Source organism: Ipomoea nil, unplaced genomic scaffold (genome assembly GCF_001879475.1).
Source record: "Ipomoea nil cultivar Tokyo-kokei standard unplaced genomic scaffold, Asagao_1.1 scaffold0188, whole genome shotgun sequence".
NCBI lineage: Eukaryota > Viridiplantae > Streptophyta > Magnoliopsida > Solanales > Convolvulaceae > Ipomoea > Ipomoea nil.
Window position 1 is genome coordinate 2,123,743 of NW_017616616.1, and position 24,895 is coordinate 2,148,637.

General features: G+C 37.7%; 6 protein-coding genes across 11 annotated transcripts; 3 read left to right on the forward strand and 3 right to left on the reverse strand.

Moving 5' to 3' along the window:
- Window positions 1–1,707: 1,707 nt before the first annotated feature.
- Window positions 1,708–3,161, reverse strand: LOC109181951 (F-box/kelch-repeat protein SKIP25-like). The gene has a single exon (XM_019331938.1). The coding sequence runs from the start codon at window positions 3,038–3,040 to the stop codon at window positions 1,865–1,867; it is 1,176 nt and encodes a 391-aa protein (XP_019187483.1). The 5' UTR covers window positions 3,041–3,161; the 3' UTR covers window positions 1,708–1,864.
- A 3,806-nt stretch (window positions 3,162–6,967) lies between these two features.
- Window positions 6,968–9,642, reverse strand: LOC109181986. 2 transcript variants are annotated; one of them, XM_019331985.1, is made up of 4 exons: window positions 9,435–9,642; window positions 8,786–8,912; window positions 8,619–8,691; window positions 6,968–7,370 (listed from the first exon to the last, which is right to left on the reverse strand). In XM_019331985.1, exons 1-4 carry the CDS (start codon window positions 9,460–9,462, stop codon window positions 7,101–7,103), a joined length of 498 nt encoding a protein of 165 aa, XP_019187530.1. In that variant the 5' UTR covers window positions 9,463–9,642; the 3' UTR covers window positions 6,968–7,100. The 2 variants fall into 2 exon arrangements, with proteins under 2 accessions (XP_019187530.1, XP_019187537.1); XM_019331992.1 differs by lacking the exons at window positions 8,619–8,691; window positions 8,786–8,912; window positions 9,435–9,642 and adding an exon at window positions 7,643–8,032 and having other exon boundaries at window positions 6,968–7,428.
- An 876-nt stretch (window positions 9,643–10,518) lies between these two features.
- On the forward strand, window positions 10,519–12,650 carry LOC109182040 (DNA-directed RNA polymerases II and V subunit 8A-like). Its single transcript, XM_019332059.1, has 5 exons — window positions 10,519–10,625; window positions 11,635–11,743; window positions 11,864–12,018; window positions 12,154–12,236; window positions 12,316–12,650. Exons 2-5 carry the CDS (start codon window positions 11,671–11,673, stop codon window positions 12,425–12,427), a joined length of 423 nt encoding a protein of 140 aa, XP_019187604.1. The 5' UTR covers window positions 10,519–10,625; window positions 11,635–11,670; the 3' UTR covers window positions 12,428–12,650.
- A 19-nt stretch (window positions 12,651–12,669) lies between these two features.
- On the reverse strand, window positions 12,670–15,324 carry LOC109186455 (BTB/POZ domain-containing protein At5g17580-like). The gene is made up of 2 exons (XM_019336444.1): window positions 14,897–15,324; window positions 12,670–14,292 (listed from the first exon to the last, which is right to left on the reverse strand). Exons 1-2 carry the CDS (start codon window positions 15,032–15,034, stop codon window positions 12,685–12,687), a joined length of 1,746 nt encoding a protein of 581 aa, XP_019191989.1. The 5' UTR covers window positions 15,035–15,324; the 3' UTR covers window positions 12,670–12,684.
- Window positions 15,325–15,763: 439 nt separating this feature from the next.
- Window positions 15,764–18,549, forward strand: LOC109183673. 3 transcript variants are annotated; one of them, XM_019333731.1, is made up of 4 exons: window positions 15,764–15,997; window positions 16,242–16,249; window positions 16,405–16,713; window positions 18,519–18,549. In XM_019333731.1, exons 1-3 carry the CDS (start codon window positions 15,894–15,896, stop codon window positions 16,692–16,694), a joined length of 402 nt encoding a protein of 133 aa, XP_019189276.1. In that variant the 5' UTR covers window positions 15,764–15,893; the 3' UTR covers window positions 16,695–16,713; window positions 18,519–18,549. The 3 variants fall into 3 exon arrangements, 1 of the variants encoding a protein (XP_019189276.1); XR_002054596.1 differs by lacking the exon at window positions 16,242–16,249 and having other exon boundaries at window positions 15,764–16,001; XR_002054595.1 differs by lacking the exon at window positions 16,242–16,249 and having other exon boundaries at window positions 15,768–15,997.
- Window positions 18,550–21,981: 3,432 nt separating this feature from the next.
- LOC109186900 (transcription factor bHLH91-like) lies at window positions 21,982–24,849 on the forward strand. 3 transcript variants are annotated; one of them, XM_019337096.1, is made up of 5 exons: window positions 21,982–22,160; window positions 22,345–23,335; window positions 23,420–23,836; window positions 23,927–24,050; window positions 24,554–24,849. In XM_019337096.1, the coding sequence occupies exons 2-4, from the start codon at window positions 22,430–22,432 to the stop codon at window positions 24,026–24,028; spliced, it is 1,425 nt and encodes a 474-aa protein (XP_019192641.1). In that variant the 5' UTR covers window positions 21,982–22,160; window positions 22,345–22,429; the 3' UTR covers window positions 24,029–24,050; window positions 24,554–24,849. The 3 variants fall into 3 exon arrangements, with proteins under 3 accessions (XP_019192641.1, XP_019192633.1, XP_019192647.1); XM_019337088.1 differs by having other exon boundaries at window positions 22,348–23,335; XM_019337102.1 differs by lacking the exon at window positions 21,982–22,160 and adding an exon at window positions 22,203–22,257 and having other exon boundaries at window positions 22,348–23,335.
- The last annotated feature ends 46 nt before the right edge of the window (window positions 24,850–24,895 follow it).

Here is a 24,895-nt window from a genome sequence, read left to right on the forward strand (position 1 = left end):
TTTACATTAGAATGCCTATTATGTGTATTCTGGAAGGTGTGTGTTTGAATAAGTAGAGTGTGAGTTTTTTTTTTTTTTCATCTGAAGGCCAAGTCTTGAATTTCGGTATCAATGGTGACATTAAAAAATTCATAATTCTAAAATGCAATAGGGATTAATATAAGATAATTAATTACCCTATCTTCAAAAATGCATGCTTGTTTTAAAGAAAAAAAAAATCATTTACCTAGTTGGAATAATGATGAAGCTAAGCTCATTGTGAATGATGATGATGACACCATTAGGTTGCTTTACTTTTAGTTTTGGCATTATAGCATTGGTGGTCCTTTGTCTTCAATTGTGACTTTTGGCAAGTATGATCTCAGTGCTGCCATTATAGACTGCACTACCACCTTTTCCTGGATCTCTAAGCTACATAATATATATGGCAAACTTTTTGCGCATGCATGAGGTTAAAATTCTTGCATTTTCATTTTATATATTTCTCATATGATACCACCCCTTGGCTTTTTCATTTTTGCATACCCAAATTTATTGTTCTTTTAAAATCTATATCAAAATTGGCTTTTCAATTCGGTAGCTGATAATCACCTGTACTTTGAATTATTAATTTTTTGAAAATCAATAACGAAATTGTATTAGACCAATAAACGGTTCAAGAACAGAGGTGGTACATCACACCACTCCGAGCAAATAGAGCCAGCTCCCACAACCTTAGCCAATGCATGACATGGGCAACTTGATTATCACACCTACTAATAAATCAGATTGAGCAAGATTAATATGGACTTTAATTTTTGAATTGTTTCAGTTGAGTTTGACTCTTACCTGAGAAAGTCTGGCTTATAACTCTTTAATATGCCTATATACAAGAGTTGATATTTGACTAAATAGTGTAATGAAGTCGGTTCAGATGACATACTTTTTGGTTGGTCTCACCATCACTAGAGATTGGACATATATCTAAAAAAAAAAAGGTGTAAAGTTACTTAATAACTTGATATGCATTAATAGTTTACCTGCCTCAAACTATCATTTAATAAATTTTAAATTAGGACTATACTTTATGAAGAATATAATGCAAATTAGTGAGCAAATTCTATCATGGAGTTGGTGCGTTCGTATACATCATCAATTGAACTTTGGAACTTAGAACTTTATTAGGGCAAATTGAGAATAGAATAGAATAGATATGCTCTATCTGCATTCCCTTTTTGTTATAAATGATAGGTAGGTACGGCAACGGCAAGGCCTGGACATTAGGATCAAGTCTTGATCTTTGAAAGCGAGCAGACCATATTCCAATTGGTGCAACAATTCCACTTTTTTTTTTTTTTTTTTTTTTTTTTTAATTTAATTTTCATTTTATTTATTTATTTATTTATTTTTTTTTACAAATGGCGATGGAAACTCATACATCTACTAACCGATATGTACTAGATAAATCATACTAGAAAGACGACAACTCGACCAAAGGGCAAAGGCCCCTAGAGATTAATAAAACCTTCTAAAAGTCAGAGATTCACGAATGATCGATGATTGTCGTGCCCCATAGATAGTCTTGGACCAGGGTGGCGAGAACTCTTGATCAAATTCAGTTCAGAATAATAGTTCTAGTAATGATCTAGAAAGAAATATACGTATTTATAAGGATACAAATAGTCTCATTCAAGATAGAAATGACACACAATAAATTCAATTCAGATCTTCTAGTGGGATTCGGGATTCCACCCCATACTGCCACCTATAATTAGGCCCTATAATATATACCTAACTGGCCGCTAGATTTTGAAAAATATCTTTAAAATTTCAAAATAAAATAACTAATTAAACATTAAACATTTTCTACTCAATGGAGGATATTTTAGTTTTCTACACTCTTCATCCTTGGCAATATATGAACGGCAATGAACTCCATCTCCGGCGGCGGATTCACAACCCAAATCCGAGCCGGCTGCGCCGCCACGTCCACCACCGTGACCCACCGTCCACGGCCAGACACGGTGCAAACTTTGCCTCTCTCCACCGCAATCCTCTCCGCGCCCTTCAGATACTCCGACGACTGAATCACCTCCTCCCAACTGTCATCTTCCGCCTTATACCTGCTCAACGAACCTATTGATTCATCCACCATGTAAATCTCATCATCTCCGTCCCCCGCCGCCGGCCCGTTCCACCCGGCGAGCATTCCTCTCGGCATTTTCTCCCACTGGTCCGCCGTCACATCGTAAACGGCGCCTTCTTTTACCGCGTTTCCTTTTATATTTACCATGCACAATTTACCTTTATACCCTACGCCTTCAACCGCTTCCCGACAAAACCGCCCATTATTCAGGGAAGACAGTTTTTCCCATTTCCAGTCGGCGGGTTTCTGTTCAACGTCCCATTTCTCCAGCGCCCTCGCCACGTCACCCTGATACCCGGAGCCGACGCCGCTCGCGACGTAGACTTGGCCGTGGACGGAGCCGGTGGCGCACCAGCGGCGAGGGGCGGTGAACGGAGGGCCGGAAAACCACTCGCCTGTAGACGGATCAAAGCACAATGGACGGCCGAGAGCGGGAAGGAAGTTGTGCGTGGTGCCGGCGACGAGGAGAAGCCGGCCGGAGACGGCTAATGACTGGACAGTGAGGGTTCTAGAAATAAAGGAAGGGTGGCGGTGGAGGATTCGCAGAGGCGGTTCCGGCGGCGGGCTTGGGAGTTGGCTCCACTTCGACGAAACGGGGTCTAGACACAAGAATTCAATCGAACTCGGCGGACCTTCTGGCTTACCGATCGACGATGAAGACGACAGGGAGGCCGCCATTGATGAAGAAGGAGAGAGCAGAGCGTAGAGACAGTAGAAGGGAGGGAAAGAAGGGGAGTAGATGAAGCGGCGCCACGAGCGGCAAACGCCGTAGAGAAGGGAGGGCGGGACGGCGGAAAGACATTGCTGTGCCAAGTGGTCCGGCAATCCCGGAATCAGCACCGACGAACTCTTATCGTCGTCGTCGTCGTCATAGTATTGGGATTCTGATCGTTTTGATGACGTATCGTTGTTCATGTTTTGTTCCTAGTGTTTCGTTATTTTCGAGCACAACATAGTTTCATTTCATCATCATATATATAGTAGCTCCACATTGTCCAAGCATATGCATATTTCACGTGCACCTCACGCGCATTAGTGCATACTTTTTTTTTTTTTTTTTTTTTTTTGAGTTCTGCTACATGTACTCTCAAATTCTACTCCATGATATCACAAACAAAGATTGAATATTTTCATTATATGGGTCCCCAAAAACATGTCAATATCAAGAATTTGTGAGAGTACAAATAGAAATAAGAAATGTGAGTACATGTTTTTTTTTTTTTTTTAAGGTGTTAGGGGTTACAATTTTTACATTTTTACCTTGAAAAAAAAACAAAATAAAATAAAAGAATAAACCTAACCTCTTTTTGACTTAATATAACGAGATATATATATATATATATATATATATATATATATATATAGAGAGAGAGAGAGAGAGAGAGAGAGAGAGGGACTCATCAAGAATATATTACTTCAAGAGCAAGGTGTCACCTGTTAGAAAATTTTAGCATGAAATGGTATAAAAAGGGACTATTTTGTTGTACAAATATATGTGGGATTCAATTTTTTATTTGGGTTGGGTCAAAGTATAGTCATGTTCTTTGTAGTAGGACGAAAAAATTGATATATTGTATGCTCAAAATGGGACGTATAAAGGTTTGTTAAAGTATTTGTTCCACATTGATTTTGGAAGTGGCCGGATTTGCACCACTTATATACCAGAGCCTTTTAGAAGATAATTTGTATAGTATAGAGGTTCTCTCGCGCGCAACTTGTGAATAGTTGATAATTTGTTATTTTTAGGCAACTATTTGTATCGTTCTAAACTATAAATGCTAATTCTGTTTTGTATGAATTAATTTCAATTTCTTTTTTAAGAATTAATGATCGTAACAGCTATGTTAAACGTTATATTAAAGTTGTTATGGGGGGTTTCTTTTTTAAGAATTAACTGTCGTAACAGCTATGTTAAACTCTATATTAAAGTTGTTGTTAGGGGGGGGAGGGGGTTATACATATTTGAAATTAGGAATAAGGCTCAAATAGGCCACTGAACTGTACACGAGAATGCAATTAGGCCACTGAACTTAAAAAACCTACAATTGAGTCCCTAAACTAACTAATTTCATTCAATTTGTCCATTTTTCAAGTTTCTCCAAGTTACTAACAAGTTACCCCTCCACCTAGGATGTATATGTGGCATTTTTTTAAAAAAATAATTTATTTTAAAATTAGTTTTTTAATATTTAATAAATAAAAACTAAAATAATTTATTTTTAAATCAATTTTTTTAATGTTTAATAAATAAAATTAATTTTTTTTTTTGAAAATAAAATAATTATTTAAGTCGTATAGGGCTTGGATTTTATTTTCAAAAAAAAAAACAAATTATTTTAGTTTTTATTTATTAAACATTAAAAAAAACTAATTTAAGGTGTTCAAAAAAAAAAGGATTTAAAATTTTGAGAAACCTGAGAAATGGACAAATTGAATGAAATAGGTTAGTTTAGGGACCCAATTGTAGGTTTTTTAGGTTCAGTGGCCTAATTGCATTATTGTGTACAGTTCAGTGGCCTATTTGACCCTTATTCCTTGAAATTATTTAAGATGTTAATGTCATTATTAATGTTATTAACTTATTCTTCTATAAATACTTAGTGTTGTACAGAATTGTTGAGCTGCTAATTTTGAACTCACAAAATCTTTGTTTTTTCTCTCGTTCTTCCTCTCTCAAAATCATTTTTCTACAAGAAAAATCTGCCAACACTTTCATAAAATAAACGAAGTGCTCGCCTGTTGTTCTAGTTCGGCGGACATTTTTTTTTTTGAGTGCTCAAACTTAAAGTCGTGATCCATTTTATACTAAGAGACTAACGCTACAACGCTCCTAACACTATCGGGAGTCGGGAGGTAGTGAATCGATTTTTAAGAAAAGTGTGTGTTACACACAATTTAGATCTTTCCTCAAGTTAGATTTCACACTAAACTTTGATTATAATTGATGAGTCGGATATAGGTACACGGTAGTCTAGTATTCCATCGGTCTTAGTTCAAGTGGTTAGACTAGACCTAAATTTGATCCTGTAAAGTATAAAACCTTGGAGACACGAAATTTTGTTAAGGAAAGAACAATTGGATTCTTGGAAGATCTTGGTCTAATTTTGAGGTGTTTACTTTTCATACCCATCGGATCTTTAATTGATACTTTGAGCTCTATAAATGTCCTTAAAAGATGTGTGCATGTAATTGACATGTTCTTCTTTACTCTCAAAGCAACAACAATATATACTCCATTTTTCCGAATTCATTTGAGCTTTAATACTTTACTTCCTACCGACTCTATTAACTATTTTGTCACCAATTATCTAAATCGTAAAATCAACAATATAATGCACTCGTAAACTACTTTTAAAAAATGGGATCAAATTAAAATAATAGTGTTTAAATGAGAGTAGGAGCTCATAATAAGTGTAATGGCCATGCATCCCAGATGTCACAAATCCAAGGGCAAGGGGCGGTGCGCGCAACCCGCGGAATCAACAACCACACAGGATAAGATTCGATCACGACGATATCCGATGTCGAGTTCTGATATTTTACCAAGATTTAGGTTGTCGATTACGACAGCTACTTTTGAACAAAATATGAATTTATATCCATATCTTGGAAACTTGTGGAAGTTTTACATTCTACGACTTATTGTCCTACAATAATCTATATGGGTGTCATGAATGCAAAAAGGTCCGGCCGCTTTACGTATTAATTGGATGGCGTTCTTGAATTTAATTTGCCCAGATGTTGGTTGGGATTCACAAATTGCAATAATTGCGGCCTTCGATCTGCAGATCGACTGCAACAGGCCGGCAGGCCATGCATGGCTTCTTAGTGATAATAATGTCAAAAATCTACTTTCAAGACATTATAAGTTAGCCCCGACCACCCAAGTGACCCAACCACATGTATCTTGTCCTTGAATGAATTGAATGTCATTCAATGTTTGTTGCAATCAGGACATACTATTTGTTTGGGTATCCCGGAGACTCGGGGAGACTTTACTAATTCAAAATATAATAGTTATAATCAAGGATGGCAACGGGGTAGGGGTTGGGAGTATACTCTCCGTCCCTGTCCCAACCAGAAATTAAAAATAGTCCCCATTTTTCGTTCCTAGATATTTGACGATACATCGTTGTGGCTACTCGACCCGGAACAGCGCCAATGCCACCACCAGGAACCATGGCCGAGAAACACGCGACACGAAACGAATACGTGGAGTAGGAGGAAGGTGGCCCCACCCCCTTAACAGAAGAATGCAGAACCATCATGAAATCAACGGTTTCCGTCTCTCCATAAATCCTCAAGAAAGTGATGGGTTTATTACTTGTTTCAGTCCTGTGTTGACAAATACCAACCCCGTAAATTGAATCAATCTAGTTTTGAATCACGAGACTCAAAATCAAATTGTACATTAAGCTCAACCAAAATCTAAACCTTCAATTCTTGTGGTAAGAATTAAACCTTCACTCAGCCATTGAAAGCAAGTCACAGAAGACTCTTGTTTAGAAATAAAAGCAAATTTTTTTTTACAATATTAAATTACTTGTGACTGACGGTTATACTCTCTTTTAAAATAAAAATAAAAGATAAAATAAGTCAATATTACTGATAATGTCATGTCAAGTTCATATCACATATACATATATGAAAAATTCGATAGTGCCATTAGCACTGAGTATAACCAAGCATGCATTTTGAGTTGTACCAGATGCAAATCAGTACGGTCCGATTGACACGGGAAACTTTCCTAACATATATTCTTGGAACACATGCATGATCAAGATCATTAGAAACAGCACAAAAGTTTGAAACTTGTAATTCACTAATTCAGAATTGAAAGCATAACCAGAAACCTTCCATCTCAAAGCCAGAATAGCTGTGTTTAAGTTCATGTACAGTCAAGTCTACTGGCATGTTATTGAAAAGAAACTATGTAGCAAACTAGCAATATTTATTTACAATGCAGAGAAACCTTTTACTGCTTTGCCTCGGCAGCTTGCTGGACGAGCACGATGGTCAGGGTGACGAGGGAGGCATAGATGGAACTGGGCAACTTCTCCACCACCTTCCCGACAACAGGTACTCCTTCTGTCGTCCTCTTTGTCAGCAGAGCTAGCGTGGGCGCCACAGCCAGAGTGATGATCAGTCCTTGACTGACTGTGATGAAGGTGTCTTTAGTTAATTGTGAGATGAAGGCCACAAACTCATCGCGGTTGAGTTCTCCATCGAGATTGAGATCATATTTCTGTCCAAAGACAATACAATGTTGGATGAATATAATGAAAGCGAAATCCGAAAGCAAACTACTGCAAGTGCGTGGTTATTAGAGGTCAGATCAGCGAGTTGCAGACAGAAAGAATGATACAACCAAGTGTTACCCGTCGAGAGTAATATGGATAATGGTGTTAGATTGGCTTCAAATTGGATATCTGATACAGAGTGGTTCATTTTGCAGATAATATAGAGAACAAACTTCAAATGTCGTAGACAAAAACATTAATAGATCTCAAGAACAAACTAGCTCTCGTATAAGTTACTCTCAAGCCACCCATTAATACACCTTTATGGACAAGAAGAAACAATTCAACTTGTTTGCGGTTATTAGTTACATCCAGGCATTTTATAGACATTCAAATGAACTGCTGGTTTCTCAGTCCTAAAAAAACACAAGTCCCAGAACTTTCCAAATGAAATTAGCTAGTTCAATCCAAAGCCAAGTATAGCCAATTTCAACGAACAAACAAAAAGCAGACCTGATAATTGAACTCCGTTACCAACAGAAACTGAGTTGGTATTTATGCCATATTATGGTTTAATATGAAAAATGTCTTCTATTGAATTCTTTGAAATCATTGAACAACACGTAATCACATTGAACGGCATAAAAACATCATAGTATACACAAGCATTTATGGACTACATATAGCCTATGTTTGGTAGAGCTTATTTTAGAGTTTATACTATATAGCTAAGCTCTATTTGGTAAAACATGAAGAGCTTAAAATAATAGCTTATTTTGAAACGCTACCCTAAGTAGCATTTCAAAATAAGCTAGTAGCTACCAGCTTTTAAGCTTTTAGCTTTAAGGCAACTTATAAGCTAAGTTTGCCAAACAGAGTGATACTTTGCTTGCAGAGGCACTGCAGTGAAATCAATTTTACCAAAAACTGGTTACATACAACCATATCCTAGCTTTCACCGAACCATATATATATGATGCAAACTGCAGACTGGCAGAGAATGTGTTAGCCACCAGATGAACTTAGACCATTACATACATCCAGGATTTCCTGAATAAGGCACTCTATATTCGTATAGCAACACAGGAAAATATAGCAGATATTAGCACCACCAGGGATTGACCAGGCTATATTATTGCCTATCTAGCAAGTATAAATTGAACCCATCATTACACGCTAACAATTTATTCAAATATCAGACAATGCCCGATTGCCCAAAGCAGCGACATTCTAAGATGGAAAAGGTGATATACCTGCATCATTTCCCTAACTTGTTCCTTTGAAGGAGGGTCAAAGTGCGGCCCAGGCAAACGCTTATTGATATCACTGTAAGAACAAAACTGCGTTAGCAACTCTCTTGACAACTTGTCAGTAGATGAAACGGGAAAATCAAAGAAACAACTAGTCTGCACCATCTCACTTGAAAATAAGCAGCACAGCAATATAAAGATCTTCAAACGTCAAATTAACTCTGCCCGTTTCATTCTTGAATCGATCAAACATCTTGTCTGTTATCTTTCGTATCTGCTTCTGTCTCCCTTCTTTACCTACATGATGCCATGGATGCAGTTCATACATAACCTATTTCAGTTGTACAACAGTAGACTCAAAAAGAAGACAGGAGTAATAACTGTAACAACCTGTTAAAGAGCAAAGACATACAGGAAAGCAGGTATACAGAAAGGAATTTCAATATCAAGAGAACTTTAGGTGCTGAAATATCCTTTAGACTTCATGTTCCTTGTTTAACTGTTTATAACAGACCTCATAGGAGGTCCAACATGCAACATCATTTCACTTTACAAAATCATTACAAACCACTTTCATGTACTCAAAATCTCAAATCAAACTTAGAACTGCAGAAACTTAAGATGTTGCAATCTCAAATCTAAGGCCCAGAGATCAACCGCTCACAGATTCAAACGAAATGTTCTCCCAGGACATCTTAAATCTTAATCCATAAAGACGGAAAGTTTAATAGAATATAAGACAGCAAATGCAGATAAAAGACAACTATTCTAACAACTGATGCGATACTCCCAGAAAGAAGCGATGAATAGTAATGTTACCTTGAAACTTGCCGATAATTTGACCCATGTCGATTGAGGAAACACCAGTGCTTGAACTACGAAGTTGCAGAAGGGATTGCAGGAGAGACTGGGAGATTTCGGAGACGTAGAAGCAATCACGAAAAACCAGTGATTCGTGACTCGTGAGCGAACGAGCGCTTCGGATCCACTCCACGTGAGATTAATCTTGCTTTGCGATTTACGAGATATTTAGCCTGGTGGACCATATTCATTTTGTCTTATTTTATCCTGCCGTATAAACTGTATAATTGATGAGAATTTGTCAACAAAAATCTATATCTATCTATACTATAATATTTTATATTCAGATTATTTTTATTTTAATTTTTTTTATTAACAAGTGTTTGCAAAATAAGAGTTCATAATATGCACAACTAAGGTCTCAGTTATATACACAACAAGATAAATATTGATCTAACATTATAATGAATTAGAAAATATTGTATAAATTTTTTCTAAGTAAAGGAGTTTTTTTTTTTTTTTTAAATGAATCGTCAGATGAAGACATGAGTGAATAGTGACTGCATTTGCCGTCACCAAGGGGTAACGACATAGCTATCTTTTAGACTTTATAACGAAGGCAGTCATGCCACCGAGATGACAACATTGATTGCAATTTGTCTTTTGACACATCAAATAAGTCTCGCAAGTGATGTGCCTATCAACCATATCCTACCATGACCAGGGTTGGCACCAGCATTGTTTTTGAAAGTGGTCAACAACTTCCTTATTTCCATCATATTGGTGCGGCTAGCGTCGAAAACCACCAGTTGCGGTTGCTGAATCCCACCATTATTATGATATCGTCACATCTAGTCATACTTTTGTCATATTACATTATCGATTTTTATTTGTTTGTCCCAATTAGTACTCCATTTCAATTTGTATCATTCTACTATTATGATATTTTTCATATTTAGTTATAACTATTGTGACATTGTCACATAAAAAAGTATTTTTTTTAATCATTCTATAATAGTCGAGAGCTGAACGTGGCTTCCCGAAACATTCCTTACAAGATAACACTATGCTATTAGATCACAAGTTTTATTGTGTTTTCCTTATAAAATATGCCACTTTAGTTTCACCTTTATTTTCCTTTGTACAATTGTACCTGAACCCTAGCTTTCCAAGGTGCACACTCGTAGCATACAAGCTTCGAACTCGACGGTAAGTTTTCTTTCTTCTCGTAGATGTTCTTCTATTCTCTGCCGAGCAATGAATTCCATCTAAACTCAATTGCTATCTTAAAGTTTTGATTTTTAGAAGTTTTATAGGACAGCATAATAAATATTTAGATGATAAATGTTAAAAGAGCAAAATTAATGTCGTGAAGTTTGGAACTTGTCGGCAAGAATTCGTTTTCTCAGTAAGTTTGATTTAACAGAGGGCTAGGGCGGAAGAAGTTTTGTGCTCTGGATGGGCATAAATTTATATTGCGTGAAACAACTTGCTAAAGTAGTTGGTAATGGTGGGAGGTAGTTAAACTTGTTGTATGGATGGTTTCTACTTTCTATTTTCAATGGTTTTTACTTTATTTTATTTTGAGTGACAAGAGAAATTCGCCTTCACTATATGAGGGTATGCACGGGTTATCTTTGCTTGCTGAGCCTAGCCAGCAAAGGATGAGGTAAATTGGCCTAGGTTGCCCATAGCTGACGGGTTCAAACCAAGAAGGCCAATAGGTTGTTGCCACTAGGAGTCGAACTTGGAACGTGTTGTTACCAAGCTAACAACCCGACCAACTTGGTTGGGTTGTCCCCTTCAATGGTTTTTATTGCTTAATAATGACTATGGTGATATTAGAAGATTTCCTAGTACATATAGTCATCCCTATTGGATTGTCGGCTTTAGTTCAGAGATTGTTCGTTGTTTCCTTAGCTGGCTGGCTGGCAAACTGTGATTAGTCGTCTTAACATGAATGGTTGAGATGAAAGATGCAATGCCAAAGCAATGTAATATTCTGGTGTTGTCTTATGATTCAGATGGAATGAGGGTCCTACACAATCTTTTTTTTTTTTTTTTTTTTTTTTTCAATAACTTTAAAGCGTTTGGCTTGCATTTCTGATATTAAATCAAGGGATTACGTCTGTATGTTTCTGTTGAGTAAACCGTGTTCTATATATACCACTGTGATTGTGTCAATGCCTTAAGCTGACTTCTGTTTTTGACGTATTAGTGGTCAAATTTTCTAGTGGAGTGAATTGACGTGAATATGGCTGAGTTTCACTTTGATGATATTATCAAGGTCGTCCAGGTGGATGCAGATGGTAAAAAATATGATAAAGGTAGCGTCCTCTTTAGCTTACGCTGATGCTTCACAGCAATTGTTGTCTATAATGACTTCCAACTTCATGTACTTAAGTTCGTTCGGTAATGATTCTCATGTAATGATATTGTTTCTTCAGTTTCTCGCATTGATGCAAAGAGTCAAGATGGCAATACAGATATAGTTCTAGATATCAACTCCGAGTTATATCCTGTTAACAAGAATGATACATATCGCATGGTTTTATCACATACTATTAATTTAGATGGTTCGGCTGTTGGTAACTACCCAAAGGTATCATGGTCCTTTCTCCAATAAAAGAAGATTCTTGGAATTTGGAAAGACTTTCTTTCATATTCATACGGACTTTGGAAGCTTTTAAGCACAATGTTTTAAGGTCTAAGCTCACATGTCAAACAATGTTTGTAGGGCAATCCGAAATCACTTGCAGACAAATTTGAGTATATCATGCATGGGCTTTTATATAAGGTCGCAGAAGAGTCATCTAAAGTGTATGCCCTATATCTATCTCTTTCAAGATTTTTTTCACAGTTCCACTGTTATTAACATCCCGGTTTTCTGTCTTGTCAGGGTGGTATACATTTCTTTTGGGGGACTCCAACTGAAGCTGAGAAGTGACCCACTGAAAATGCACAAATTCAAGCTTGACCAAAGGCTTTTCCTACTTTTGAGGAAAATGTGAAATTCCATCATATGACTATTTTGAGGTTTCAATGGATTGCTGGAACTGCAAATCCGCAATAGTTTTATGTGTCTAAGTTGGTAATATTGCAGTAGGTGTTCTGTACTTCTGTTGGATCCATGATGAAAACTTGTCCAAATTTACCAAGGATTCTTTTGTATTGATCTATGCAATATTGCAATACAATTGTTGTTTAGATGTCATTTGTTGCTACCTTTTGGTCATAAGAGTAACAAGTAACTAAGGCAATTGTTTCTTTATTTTACATTCTTGGATTGAGTTTTTTTCTTCTTCACATGGCAATTACAGTCATGCATGGTGGTCATGCAGCCCAGCTTCCTTTTCATTTCCCTCCACATGCTACCCTTCTCCTTCACAGCCTTATTACAGCAGCTTCTTTGAATCTCCTTCATCTCAGTGCACTCCCTCTCGAGCTCTGACACCTTGTTGCTCATCTTCTGCATCTCCTCCTTCACCTCTTCTTCGACCCTCCCGGCTCTCGGTGCTTCTTCTTCGTGTTCTTCCTCCAACTTCACCAGCCCCCGATCAGAGCTCTCCGCCCCTTTGGTAATTGTGTCCCGCAGTTTCAGCTGGCCTACGAACAGAACCTGCACCACGAGCCTGAGCGGGAGCCTCTGATTCTGTGCAGCGTGTTCTCGGGCCTCGGGGGACATCTTGTTGCAATCGAGCACGCTGCAGACCTCCTCCCTGTCGGATTCCGTCAGCCATCTGTGCTTATCGAGGTAGATATCGACGGCTCTGTATATACCATCCGAGCTTCCCTTGGTTTCTGTTGACACCGAGGCGGATAGCTCTGCAAGTGACACGAATGTGGTCGCGTTCATCTCTGTATCGCGAGAAACCTCTGCCAGGAACTCGTCGATGAGCTCTGCCACGGCAATCAAACCGGAGATATCTGAACTGGTGTAATTGCAGTAGTAGTTTTTCAATATTCTCTTCACACATTCTGCATCGTATTTTTCATCTTTCGTGTATAATTGACATAGTTTTAACAGGTCCTGGACCGTTGCCAGATCAAGCTGTTTCCCGATTCTGAGCTCCAATCCATCCTTGCATTCGACGCTAGCACCCAACGCTATCGCAGATTGCAGCATTTCGAACAGCGATCTGCAAGAAATCAGCCCTTTCTCATCAGGTAACAGTCTCTGAATCGCTTCAATCACTTCTCTCTCGGAGCTCTTTTTGTACATTGTTGAGTTGTTAATGTTATCTCCTCGTTTTCCATCTGAAAAAATCCAGTTTTTAACGTACTGACAGAGCGATGCAGCCACGTATTCCGGTGGAACTTGGCGGTGAATCATAGCAGAAATAATGGGTTCGTAAAGCCCGATAGCTAGCACTGTCAAGTCCTCGGATTTCCATTCGATATCAAACAGCTTCCTCCTCGCACTCGGCTTAAGCCCGTTTTCTTCTCCACCGCAACCATCTATCTCGACCGGTTCGCCAAGAAGGCGGGGATCATCAAGTGCTTGAGCGACGAGGGACTCTGCACAGCCATCAACCAGCCCAATCTCAATAGCCTGTTGCAGAACATTCTCCATGGTCTTGAGGGCTCTAATGGATTTGTTCCAGCTAGGTACGACGTTATGTTGGAAGTAGACAAGCGCCCTTTTGAGGAGATTGTTGGTTCTTTGATCCTCAGTCATCCCGAGGTAGTATGCAAGACAGCAAACATGAACAACATTCTCGGTTGACAGCTCGATTTCAAGACCATGACAGAACCTCGCTACCACCTCGAATGTTTGGGGATCAGCAGGAATCTCCCCCAGCAAAAGTGACAGATTATCCTGAGGATTCTCTCTCAGCACTGCAGCCACTCTAGCACAGTTTTCAGCCAAAAGTTCCTAAACATTTCACCACAACATTCCCTAGTTAGCAGTTTACTATGTTCTTTTCTGGGTGACGAGGAAAACCCGCAGCCACTACACAAGGGCGTGCACGGGGTAAACCCCGACAACAAGGAGGTAAACCAGCTTATGTTGTCTATAGCTGACTGACTCAAACCAAGAAAGTCAATAGACTGTTCCCGCCCGGAGTTGAACTTGTAACCTTGTGGTTACCAAGCCAACAACCCGACCAACTTGGTTGGGATTTCTCCGAGAATGCGAATTTACTATGTTCTTTTCTGGGTGACGAGGAAAACCCGCAGCCACTACACAAGGGCGTGCACTGGGCACCCCATACAAGGGTGTGCACTGGGCACACCCCTAACTACAAGGTGGTAAACCAGCTTAGGTTATCTATAACTGACCGGCTCAAACCAAGGTAGTCAATAGACTGCTCCCACCAGGAGTTGAACTTGTAACCTTGTAGTGTTACCAAGCCAACAATGCAAACCCGACCAACTTGGCTGGGGTTTTCCGCGAATGCCAATTTACTATGTTCTTTTGTTTCATACAATGTTGAAAACCAATGTTTTTTTGAAGATTGCAGGGAAAATGTTCTAACCCTATTCACTGAGCATGTCACTCCACACACACGTATCTGCAGAACTGAAGCCGCATTCTTGCTCGGTTTTCTGAACCGCAAAAACAAAACAAAACAAAACGAAAAGCCAAACAGTGACAAGAAATTGAAGTGAAACATGTGGGGGTGTTAAGGAGGATGTTCCTCTTACCTGGATATAGAACCTATGTTGTTCTTAGCAGCCATCATGTCATGGTTTTACCCTGCTGTTGAGAATCTGTGATTTTGCCACCATCAGAATCAAGAAAGAATGAAAACCAGTTGGGAAGTGGCAGTGAGAGTATATTTGTATTTTTTTTTCTTTTTTTCTTTTGGTGTTTTGCTGAGAAGGAAGAAGACATTGAAGCCTAGAAGGACTTCTTCAAACGTTCAAAAGCTTGAGATGTGGAGTTTCTGTTATTTTCAAATTGTTAAACACAATACATTTTCTTATTTATTTATTGGTTTCATAATATGGCAAGCCATCCTATTTATATACACGTCTTTTATTGCTCACCTTCACACCGTCTGGAACTTTTGTACATGTGGACATATTAGCGATGCCCACGACCTCCTCTATGTATGGGGTCACGTGGCAAACATGCCCCCGTCATGTGTCCCCTTTCAGCCCTCTATATAAGACACATCTAATTTTTGAGGGGTGAGGGATTTTCACACTAACAACACATCTTGGCTCGGAGGACTCCGACCCCGTCTAATCATCCCGAGACCAAAAACCTATTTTGCTTTTCAAACTATAGGTAGATCTATTTGTATATCCTGATTTATTTACCACATCAATATACTTCGACAAATATCAAAGATTTTTTTTAAAAAAAAAAAATTACATTGATATCTGCACCTAAGAAGAGACTAAAATATAATTTCTTTTCTTTAATATTGTTACATTAGATTTTTGAATATATTCTTTATACGATTTCCTAAAAGCTCCCAAACAACCATAATTCCAACGAATGGTAAATGTTAAAGTAGCTGACGCATGTTTAGACTGTCGTGTCTCGTGGTCGAAGCCGCGCCATCAGTAGCATTCGGAGCATTGACGACGTCTCGGGGATTTCACTGGGATTCGATTGTTCTTCACTGGTAAGTAAAACCCAGAGATCATCCTCTCATTATATTTGCAAATTTGTAAAGTATGGAGTAGTGTTATCGACATTGTTTGTCTTATGGTTTCCGTTCCAGGATTTTTCTCCACTTAAAGGATCAATGCATTTGGAAAGATAGATAGACAAATATAGTAGATGTCTATAACCTGTTTGATGAAATTCCTAAACGAGATATACCTTGATTTTAATACATGTTCTGGGTCCTTTTTCTTTTGCGCAGAGATAAAAGGTTGAGCCTTTATGTTGCTCTGCGTCCTTTTTCTTTGGGGAGAGCTAAAAGATTCAGTCTTTGTGTTATCTTTTGATATGTGTGCTTTGGTGAATTTGGAAATGATTACATTACTAATTGTTACTAGAAATAACATGTATGTTTTCAATGTATAGAGTGGGAGTTGGAAATGGTGAAGGGTATGATATGGGCAACGGCTGAAGATATGGCAAGGAATAGGGGTAGGGTTCTCTCTCTGTATCGCCAGATACTGAGGAGTCTAAACTCTCCTATTCTGCCGCTGAACTTGGCAGCCAGGCTGCAGAAGAAAGCCGAGGCTCGTGCCATGTTTCTTCTTGGTGCCGAGGAAAGATCCCTACATAACATTGAGGATCTTATTGATGCTGCAGAATACACCGTCTCCCTCTTGAAGAAAGGGGAGCTTCCAAAACACATCCAAGTCTAAAGTGTGCGGTTGCCAGATGGTTAGAAGTGATTATTTTCTGTGATAATATGCTTATTTACATCTGCCGTTTACAGTGTTGGGAAAATTGAGTTTATGTTAATTTTCGTTTACAATACATGTATTTGGAAACTTAAGTTGGCCGTTCTATAGGTAATAGGATAAGCAAGATTAAGCAATATTGCTGGTGAATGTTGAGAAATAAATTTTCTTGGAAAAGGTTGACCATTTCATTTGGTTGTTGTGTGCAAGTTTGAATGTATTGTTGTAGTATAGATATAACTGATTGATATCCATACTCAATTAAGATGTTTGAACTTTACGTAGGTTGCGTCCCCATAAAAGTTTCTTTTGAAACAAAGACAATTGACGTATAGGGAAGCATACAAAAATGTTGTTTCCTAGAAACGGTCTAGTTTGATGCCTGTAAAACTCATATTTTGGGAATATGAACTGCTCTTCCGACAAGCTTCTTCAGCCAAGAAACGTGTTTGTTTGCACTTGTAGGAACTTCTAAACCTACTAGTATTATTATAGAATTAAAAATAATTCTTTGAACGGAATAAAGCATAGCTGTTATAAAGATAGAGACCTACACGGATGGCCACACGGTGATGAGGAGATAGAAAGAAGGGTTAAACAGTAGATTTTAAGCTAGGAAAAGCGGCAAAAGCCTATTAGTTTCATTCATGAATCATTAGTTTATGTTATACTTAATTTTTAACAGATTTTTAAGTAGGAGATGGCAACATATTTCTCCTACATGGTGATTTCTTGCCTTGTAATCTATTTCAGAATTAAGAAGTTAAGCAGTTAAGTCAACCAACTAAGATCTGCGTGTAATCTCTTCCTACAATTTGATGTAATTTCTTTTAAATTTGTTTTTTCCCCCTGGATAAAGGATTCAGTTTGTTTTCTGTTTGGCATTTTTCAATCATATCGAAACGAATTACTTTGTCTATTGGCTGCAAATTTTCTGACTATCTCTCTTGTGCTATTGTTTATTCTATATGCAAACACTCTGAACGTTAAGCAGTCTATTTCTCTATAGTTTGCCTGATATGGTAATGAATTTTATAGTATTTACGCTAAGCATTTTAAATTGGCGTACTCTGTACAAAATAAGATATACTTACAGGCAAGCGCATGTATAAACTAACTTGTGTAGGTAAGTCACCAACCCCACATAGGTAATTTAAGAATTAGCAGTGTAGTAAAACTGTTGAGAAGCATGTTCTGCATTTCTCAACTTCTATGAGAGATAGTTAATGCAAATGGTGAGAGAGGTGGGTGGGGGTGGGGGTGGGGGGGGAGGGGGGGTGGGTATAATCACTGACAATTTGAAATTACTGCAAAGATTAACCAATTTACAGTTGTAAATATTCGTTACTTCATTAGGCTTAGAAACTCATCTTTTTCCTTGTCTGTTTGTTTCTTCATATTATCTGTAAATGAAACATCAACGAGTGCTTGATATCTGAAATAGTGAAATGTATGATTTTCATTCCTCCCTCCCCTTCCCGTGTTTTTGATGAAAAACTGCAACACATATTTGAATCAGCAACCTAAATTAATCTGAAAAATTGTTCACTTTTACATGACTAATTTCCTATGCACATAACTTCAGATTTTGGTTCTTGAACGTATGTTTTCTGAAAATGTCCGTAGCCAATATGTTAGATAGTCGTGGAAGTATGTATTGGGTCTATGATAGTTTGTATTTTTACGATCTCTTTATTGAATACTATATTCTATTGAGTTAGCAAAGATGTTCAAACTTCTTTATAGGTAATTAACTACATCTTCCATCTCTCTCGGCACTCACAGGGATTGCATGACCTAACTTTCAGCATCCAATGATTGAGCAGAAGAGCCTGCAAATCGGCAGTCTGTTTGGCTTCCAAAGCTGTCGCCTAATTAGAAGCTGTTATCGCAGAGAAATCTTGGAGTAGTAGCAGTATTAGGTTAAAATCCTCACAAAAATCTTGCACTGAATCTTGAGTTTCACTGCCATTACCAATTTACCATATATGTTGTTTGTATATTTACTGTTGCATTTCTTAACAACTTTGGATAATAGGATTTATAAATTTTACTGCCCTGTTCAGAGTGTTGGTATGTTGTTCAAGTGATCAGATTGGAGAAGTTAGAATCCTCTTTTTATTAGGGATGCAAATGAGCTGAGCTGAGCTCAAACCTAGATTGGCTCGAGTACGAGTTTAAAATAGTTATAGTGACTTGAGTTCGGGCTCGAGCTCAATTGAGTTCAAAATTTTAGGCTCGAGTTCAGTTTGTTAATTTTTATAAGGCTTGAGTTTGATTTGATTGGCTTGAATTTAGCTTGAGTTTGAATGTCTTCCACCTAAGCTGTGCAAGAAGTACTGATCAGGTGCTAGTAGTCCGCATCTTCACAAACATGTCTATTTCACTGAGCCTCTCTTCGAGACAATATTCAAATTGTTACGCCTTTTGTGCGAATCAAATCTTCTCACTACCTTAAGATCATTATAGTTATGGTTGTCGTTCACTAGGGCTTCGGTCACCGGTTCCCTTATAAACTTATGAGCAGCTCGACAAGACATGAACAAAAAAAAAATTAATTACTTAATAAGTTGGTTTAAACTCGAATTTAATAAGTTGGTTTAAACTCGAATTTAACTAAGCTTAAATTAAGTTTTAACTGATATTATAAATCAAAAATACGTTGATTCGAGTAAGAGAGATTGGGAGTTTAGGTTTCCTCTTAGGCTAAGCTAAATTAATCAACTAATTATGGGATTGTTTAGGCTAATTTTAAATTTGGATTATAGTGAAATATTCAGTAAATGGTGCCTACATATTCATAGCACAAGCTTTTCGTGATTTTAATTATAATCCCTATGAAATCGTGCTGTTTGTGGGATTTGAGGATGTTGAAGTTAGTTTCTTTCTCTATCAAAGATACAATAGAGGCAATGAGTTATTATATATTCCAAGATAATTGGGAGAAAATGAAATTAATTATTAGTTTTTAATACCCAAAAAATATATAAAAGAACAAAGAAGAGTTCATTTATCATATAAGGAATTTGATAAAAGGAGTATTTTTTTTTATATCATAATATTATTAGATACTATACTAATAACGTGTTTCAAAATAGAACGATCATGTTTGATTTTTTCTAAATAAAATTTATTATACGAATCTTATGATAATAAATCAGTATGTCGCAATTTAACTCTAAACAAACACCACACTATATAGTAACTCGCTTACCAGTCAGCACACACTCTAATACACCGTTCACAATCAACAATAACATACATGGAAGGTGTAAGTGTATACGTACAATTACGTAAATATGCTTATACATGTTGAGTATGAAATAATAAATATTTAATTTCATGATAATTTTAAACTTTTTTTTATAAATAAAATGTATCTTTCAATTTAGTATCAAACAAGCAAAAGATTTTAAGTACTCATTATTTTACCTCTATTTGCATTCCGTGGACAAAATGCCGTGCAAGATATTATAAGTCCTCCAGTGATACATATTATGTAATTTGACATAAAAAGTTATAATTAATTTATTGTTTAATCAAAAGAAAATAATTTGAAATCAATCAATTATAACATATCATTTTTTGTTTAATTTTTATTGTTTATTTTTTATTTTTTGGTGTTTGAGTTAGTTAAGGTGCCTAGCTTGCATGGAGAGGGATCATTGGGTAGTGGGCCACCACATGTATGAATGCCAAAAGAAACAATAGCTCTCAAGTCTCAACTACCACTGTTTGAAGAATAATCGCAGATTGTATGATAGGAAGGCTATCAATAATACTCCCCATTAAATTTTGTACTTCAAACTAATTTTTATTTTTTTTAATGACGAAAGAAATTCACTTGGGTAAATTTTAATTTTGTGTAATAACATGTAAACTCGATAGGCAATCACACTAAGTAAATCTCACACTTGTGTAATATCTGCAAATTCCACTAGGAAGATATTGTGCGACATATGAGCTTGACTAAAATGATGTTGGCAATAATCAAAATTGTGATCTTCTGATACAATAATTATGTTCTACCTATATGGTCACTCTTTTCAGGGCTCAAATTGATTTTTTTTTTTAATTTTATAAATGATTTAATTATTTTAAAATTTATAATAAAAATTAGTTGATCATTTAAAAGATGTTTTTGGAGAAAGACAAATTATAACTTTTTGAAAAGAAAAATATATATTTTCAAATAGGGACAAACATACACTTAATAATGTTATTAACAACTAAATCTATTTTTCAAATGAGTGCCAACTACCATATAATGTGATAACACCTCTATTACTATTCCAAATGGGTGATCGCAATATCAAACCCCAGACTCCCAGTAGAATATATACTACCCACAAGATTCCTCATCCAGTGTTTTTTGGTCTATTTTGACAATTGAGTGTGCTAGAGTGACTAATTAGCCACAATATTATAGTTAGTTTTTTTTTTTTTTTTCCTGATTACCCAAAAATAGTACATAAAGAAAAATTGTCAAAAATCAAAAATGTTATTATTGAGCTCTATAAGAGCATCCACATTAGTTGGAGAGATTTGGGAGATAATGTAAGAGTGATTAGGAAAGAGAATGTGGGAGAGGGAGAAAAAGAAAGAAAAAAAAATAACAAAACAAAAATTGAAAATAAAAAATAATAAAAAATCTGTCGCGTCAGGCGCGCTGTCAGCGCGCCTGACGCGCTACACGGGCGCGTGCATTGCACGCGCCCGTGTAGACATGGCTGTGCCAGTGTTCTTTCTTTTTTTTGTTTTTTCTTTTTTTCTGACATTATGCTTGAATTTGCAGAGCAATTCTTTTCACAAATAACCTCACCCCACATTTGTTATTATCCCCACCCAAGTTAATAGATCTGACATTATCTCCTCTTTCACCATTGATGTGGATGCTCTAAAGCATGATGGTAAGTGGAGATTACAAGTTCAATATGTTCAGATGTTTAAGGAAAAAAAAAAAAAAGAACTATTAAAGGAAAATTTGTAGGGCACTGTACTAAAAGAAGAAAAGAAAAAGTGTATGTAAAGGATTGAAAACATCAAAGGCCTAAATTTGCAAAGAAATGATATTGGTTGGTTTGAATTGCAAATCAGAGAGGAGAGAGAGTAGAGAGAGAGAGAGAGAGTGGTCCCCAGTTTTCTTGCATGGAATCTCAGTAACAAACTAAAACTTTTTCAGCTCTGCCAAATTAAAACAAAATCATTCTTGCAGAAACAACATATCTGCATTTCAGTCTCCCCAACCCAAACCAACCAACAATCCCCATTTCCCTAAAATTTCAGTTGTTAGGGCGACTTATACGTCAGTTCTTTCATCCACACCGTCCATCTGATCTCCACAGGGTGGAGAGATTATATTTCTGATCTGTAGTGCCAATTCCCTGAAACAAAACCCTCCTCCCTCCTTATAAAGACTGAAGAGAGGTAGTGTTTGCTCCCAGAACTCCATTCTTGTCTTGTTGTCACTGATTCTTGAATATATATTATTGTTCTTGTATCCCAATAGGATTTCCTAGCTGGGGTGGGTGTTATTTTACTTTCTTGCTGAAAAAGTTTTGTGCTTTATTCTTCTTTCTTCATGTACTTGAGGTGTGTCATTATTGTTTAGCAGGTTTGCAGACAAAGACCCACCAAAATAGGAGTGGAAAGGAACAGAAATAATATTGTGTGTACTGAAGATTTGGGCAAGAAAAATGTATGTAGAGAGTGATGGTGACTGTTTTGATCCCAGTGTGGGAGTGGGAGAGGGTGGGGGAGTGGTGGTGCTAGGTGCAGAAGATGATGGGTTTCCTCAGAACCCTAGCTTTCCCTTGGAGGAAGAAGAAGAAGGGCACCCTTATCATCATCATCACCATAACTCTTCTGAGGCTGCTGCCATGGAGATGGAGATGGAGCTTCAGCAGCAGCTGAATCTTGAGATGGAACAGTGCTATAATGATAATAATGGGAACAATGGTCATCATCATCATCAGGGTGATCCTCACTTCATGCAGAAATTGGGGCATGAGAATCAAGGGCTTTCAAATTGGGAAGAATTAGGGTTTTCTCATCAGCCACAGAGCTTTCAAATTCCCATGCCTGAAACCCCATGCCCACCAGCACCAGACCTACTTAACATGTTCCCTTTGCCAAGATGCTCACCATCTTCTCTTCTCCCAAACCCATCTTTTTCCTCAACTTTCTTGACTTCTTTAGGCCTATTTGGGGACCTCCCATCATCAGCAGCAGATGGTGCATCTCCTTCAACTGTGGTGTGTGACCCTTCTTTGCTGCCTTTAAACCTCCCCCCACAGCCCCCTCTACTCAGAGAGCTCTTCCACTCCTTGCCTCAAGGTGGCTATGGCTTTGGGGCCTCAAGGAGTAGTGGCTCCTTGTTTGGTGAGGTGGATGAGAGAGAGGTGAATGGTGCTTTCTACCAAACTGTGGATGGCTGCAGGGATTTTGAAAATGGGGTTTTTGAGTTGACTGGGGATATGAATGTCTTGGCTAAGAATAGGGATGGCAAAGGCACCAAACACTTTGCCACTGAGAGACAAAGGAGAGTCCATTTGAATGACAAGTATGAAGCTTTAAAGAAATTGGTTCCCAACCCATCAAAGGTATTATATAATTTAGCCCTCCACATGTATTTTCTTGATATATAATTGATCCATCCAATAATCTTGCATATATTTTTGCCCCAGAATGATAGAGCCTCAGTTGTGCATGATGCAATTGGGTACATAAATGAGCTGAAGAGGACAGTGGGTGAGCTAAAGATTCTGGTGGAGAAGAAGAGGTGCAGCAGGGAGAGAATGAAGAGACACAAAACAGAAGGGTGCAGCTCCATGATGGATGGTGGAGATCTGAAATCTGTGGAGGATGTGGACCAATCCTACAGTGGAACCACACTGAGAAGTTCTTGGCTTCAGAGGAAATCCAAGAACACTGAGGTTGATGTTCGCATAATCGACGATGAAGTCACTGTCAAACTTGTCCAGCAGAAGAGGATCAACTGCCTCCTCTTTGTCTCCAAGGCTCTTGATGAACTCCAGCTTGATCTCCACCATGTTGCTGGAGGCCTCATTGGTGATTACTATAGCTTCCTCTTCAACTCCAAGGTTTAATTTGCTCATTTTTCCACTTCTAATCAGTAATCACCCCTTTCAATTCTGGTCTCAATCATATATGTATATATATATATCCTGCAGATTTGTGAAGGCTCTACAGTGTATGCCAGTGCTATTGCCAATAAGCTGATTGAAGTTGTGGACAAGCATTATACAGCCATTGCACCAACCACTAGCTACTGAGATGGAAGCCATTCAATGTCTGGTAATTTTCTTGATTTACCCATAGGTTAAATAATCTGAGTGACCAAGGGAAACCCTGCCCGCTACCACTACCCGAGGGTGTGCACTGGGTAAACTTAACCGTACCCCGCCTTATGACCACAAAGATGTAAAAACTAGTCTTGGTTGTACATAGCTGATTAGATTAAACTGAGAAGGCCAGTCGGCCGCTTCCAGTGGGAGTCGAACTTGTAACTTTATAGTCACCAAGTCAACAGACCAACCTGGCTCCGCCTTGTGACGACAAGGAGGTAAACTAGCATTGGTCGTACATAGCTGATCAGCTCAAACTAAGAAGGCCAATAGGCCGTTTCTTCTGGTAGGAGTCGAACTTGTAACTTTATGGTTACCAAGTCAACAGACGAACCTGGCTGGGGTTATGTTGCCCCATAGATTAAATAATGTTTACATGATTAGAAATGGTGAAAAATGGATGAGTGAATGAAGCCTGATGTTATTTTGTATTTTTTTGTGGGATAATTGCAGATTGTGTAATTACAGGATGGTATGTCACAAGGTGATAAGATAACCTCCATCCAGGAAAGATTGAATGGCAACTTTCTTGAAGGGTCCTTAGAATAACCATTAACTCACTCAATTTATATGGTAGCAATAATTACTGCAAATAAAGATATATGTCTGAAGTCTGAACACAAGAATTAGTGTAGTGTAGTTTAGTGTTATATTAACATATAATGGCTTTAGTTTGGTAGCATGAATGAATGAATGATTGTATGAAGGTTTTCCTTAGTGTTCATGTGGTGGTCCATTTGAAATGTGAACGAGACTAATTCTCTTGAGATTTTTGTTTTTCCTCTCAATATATTA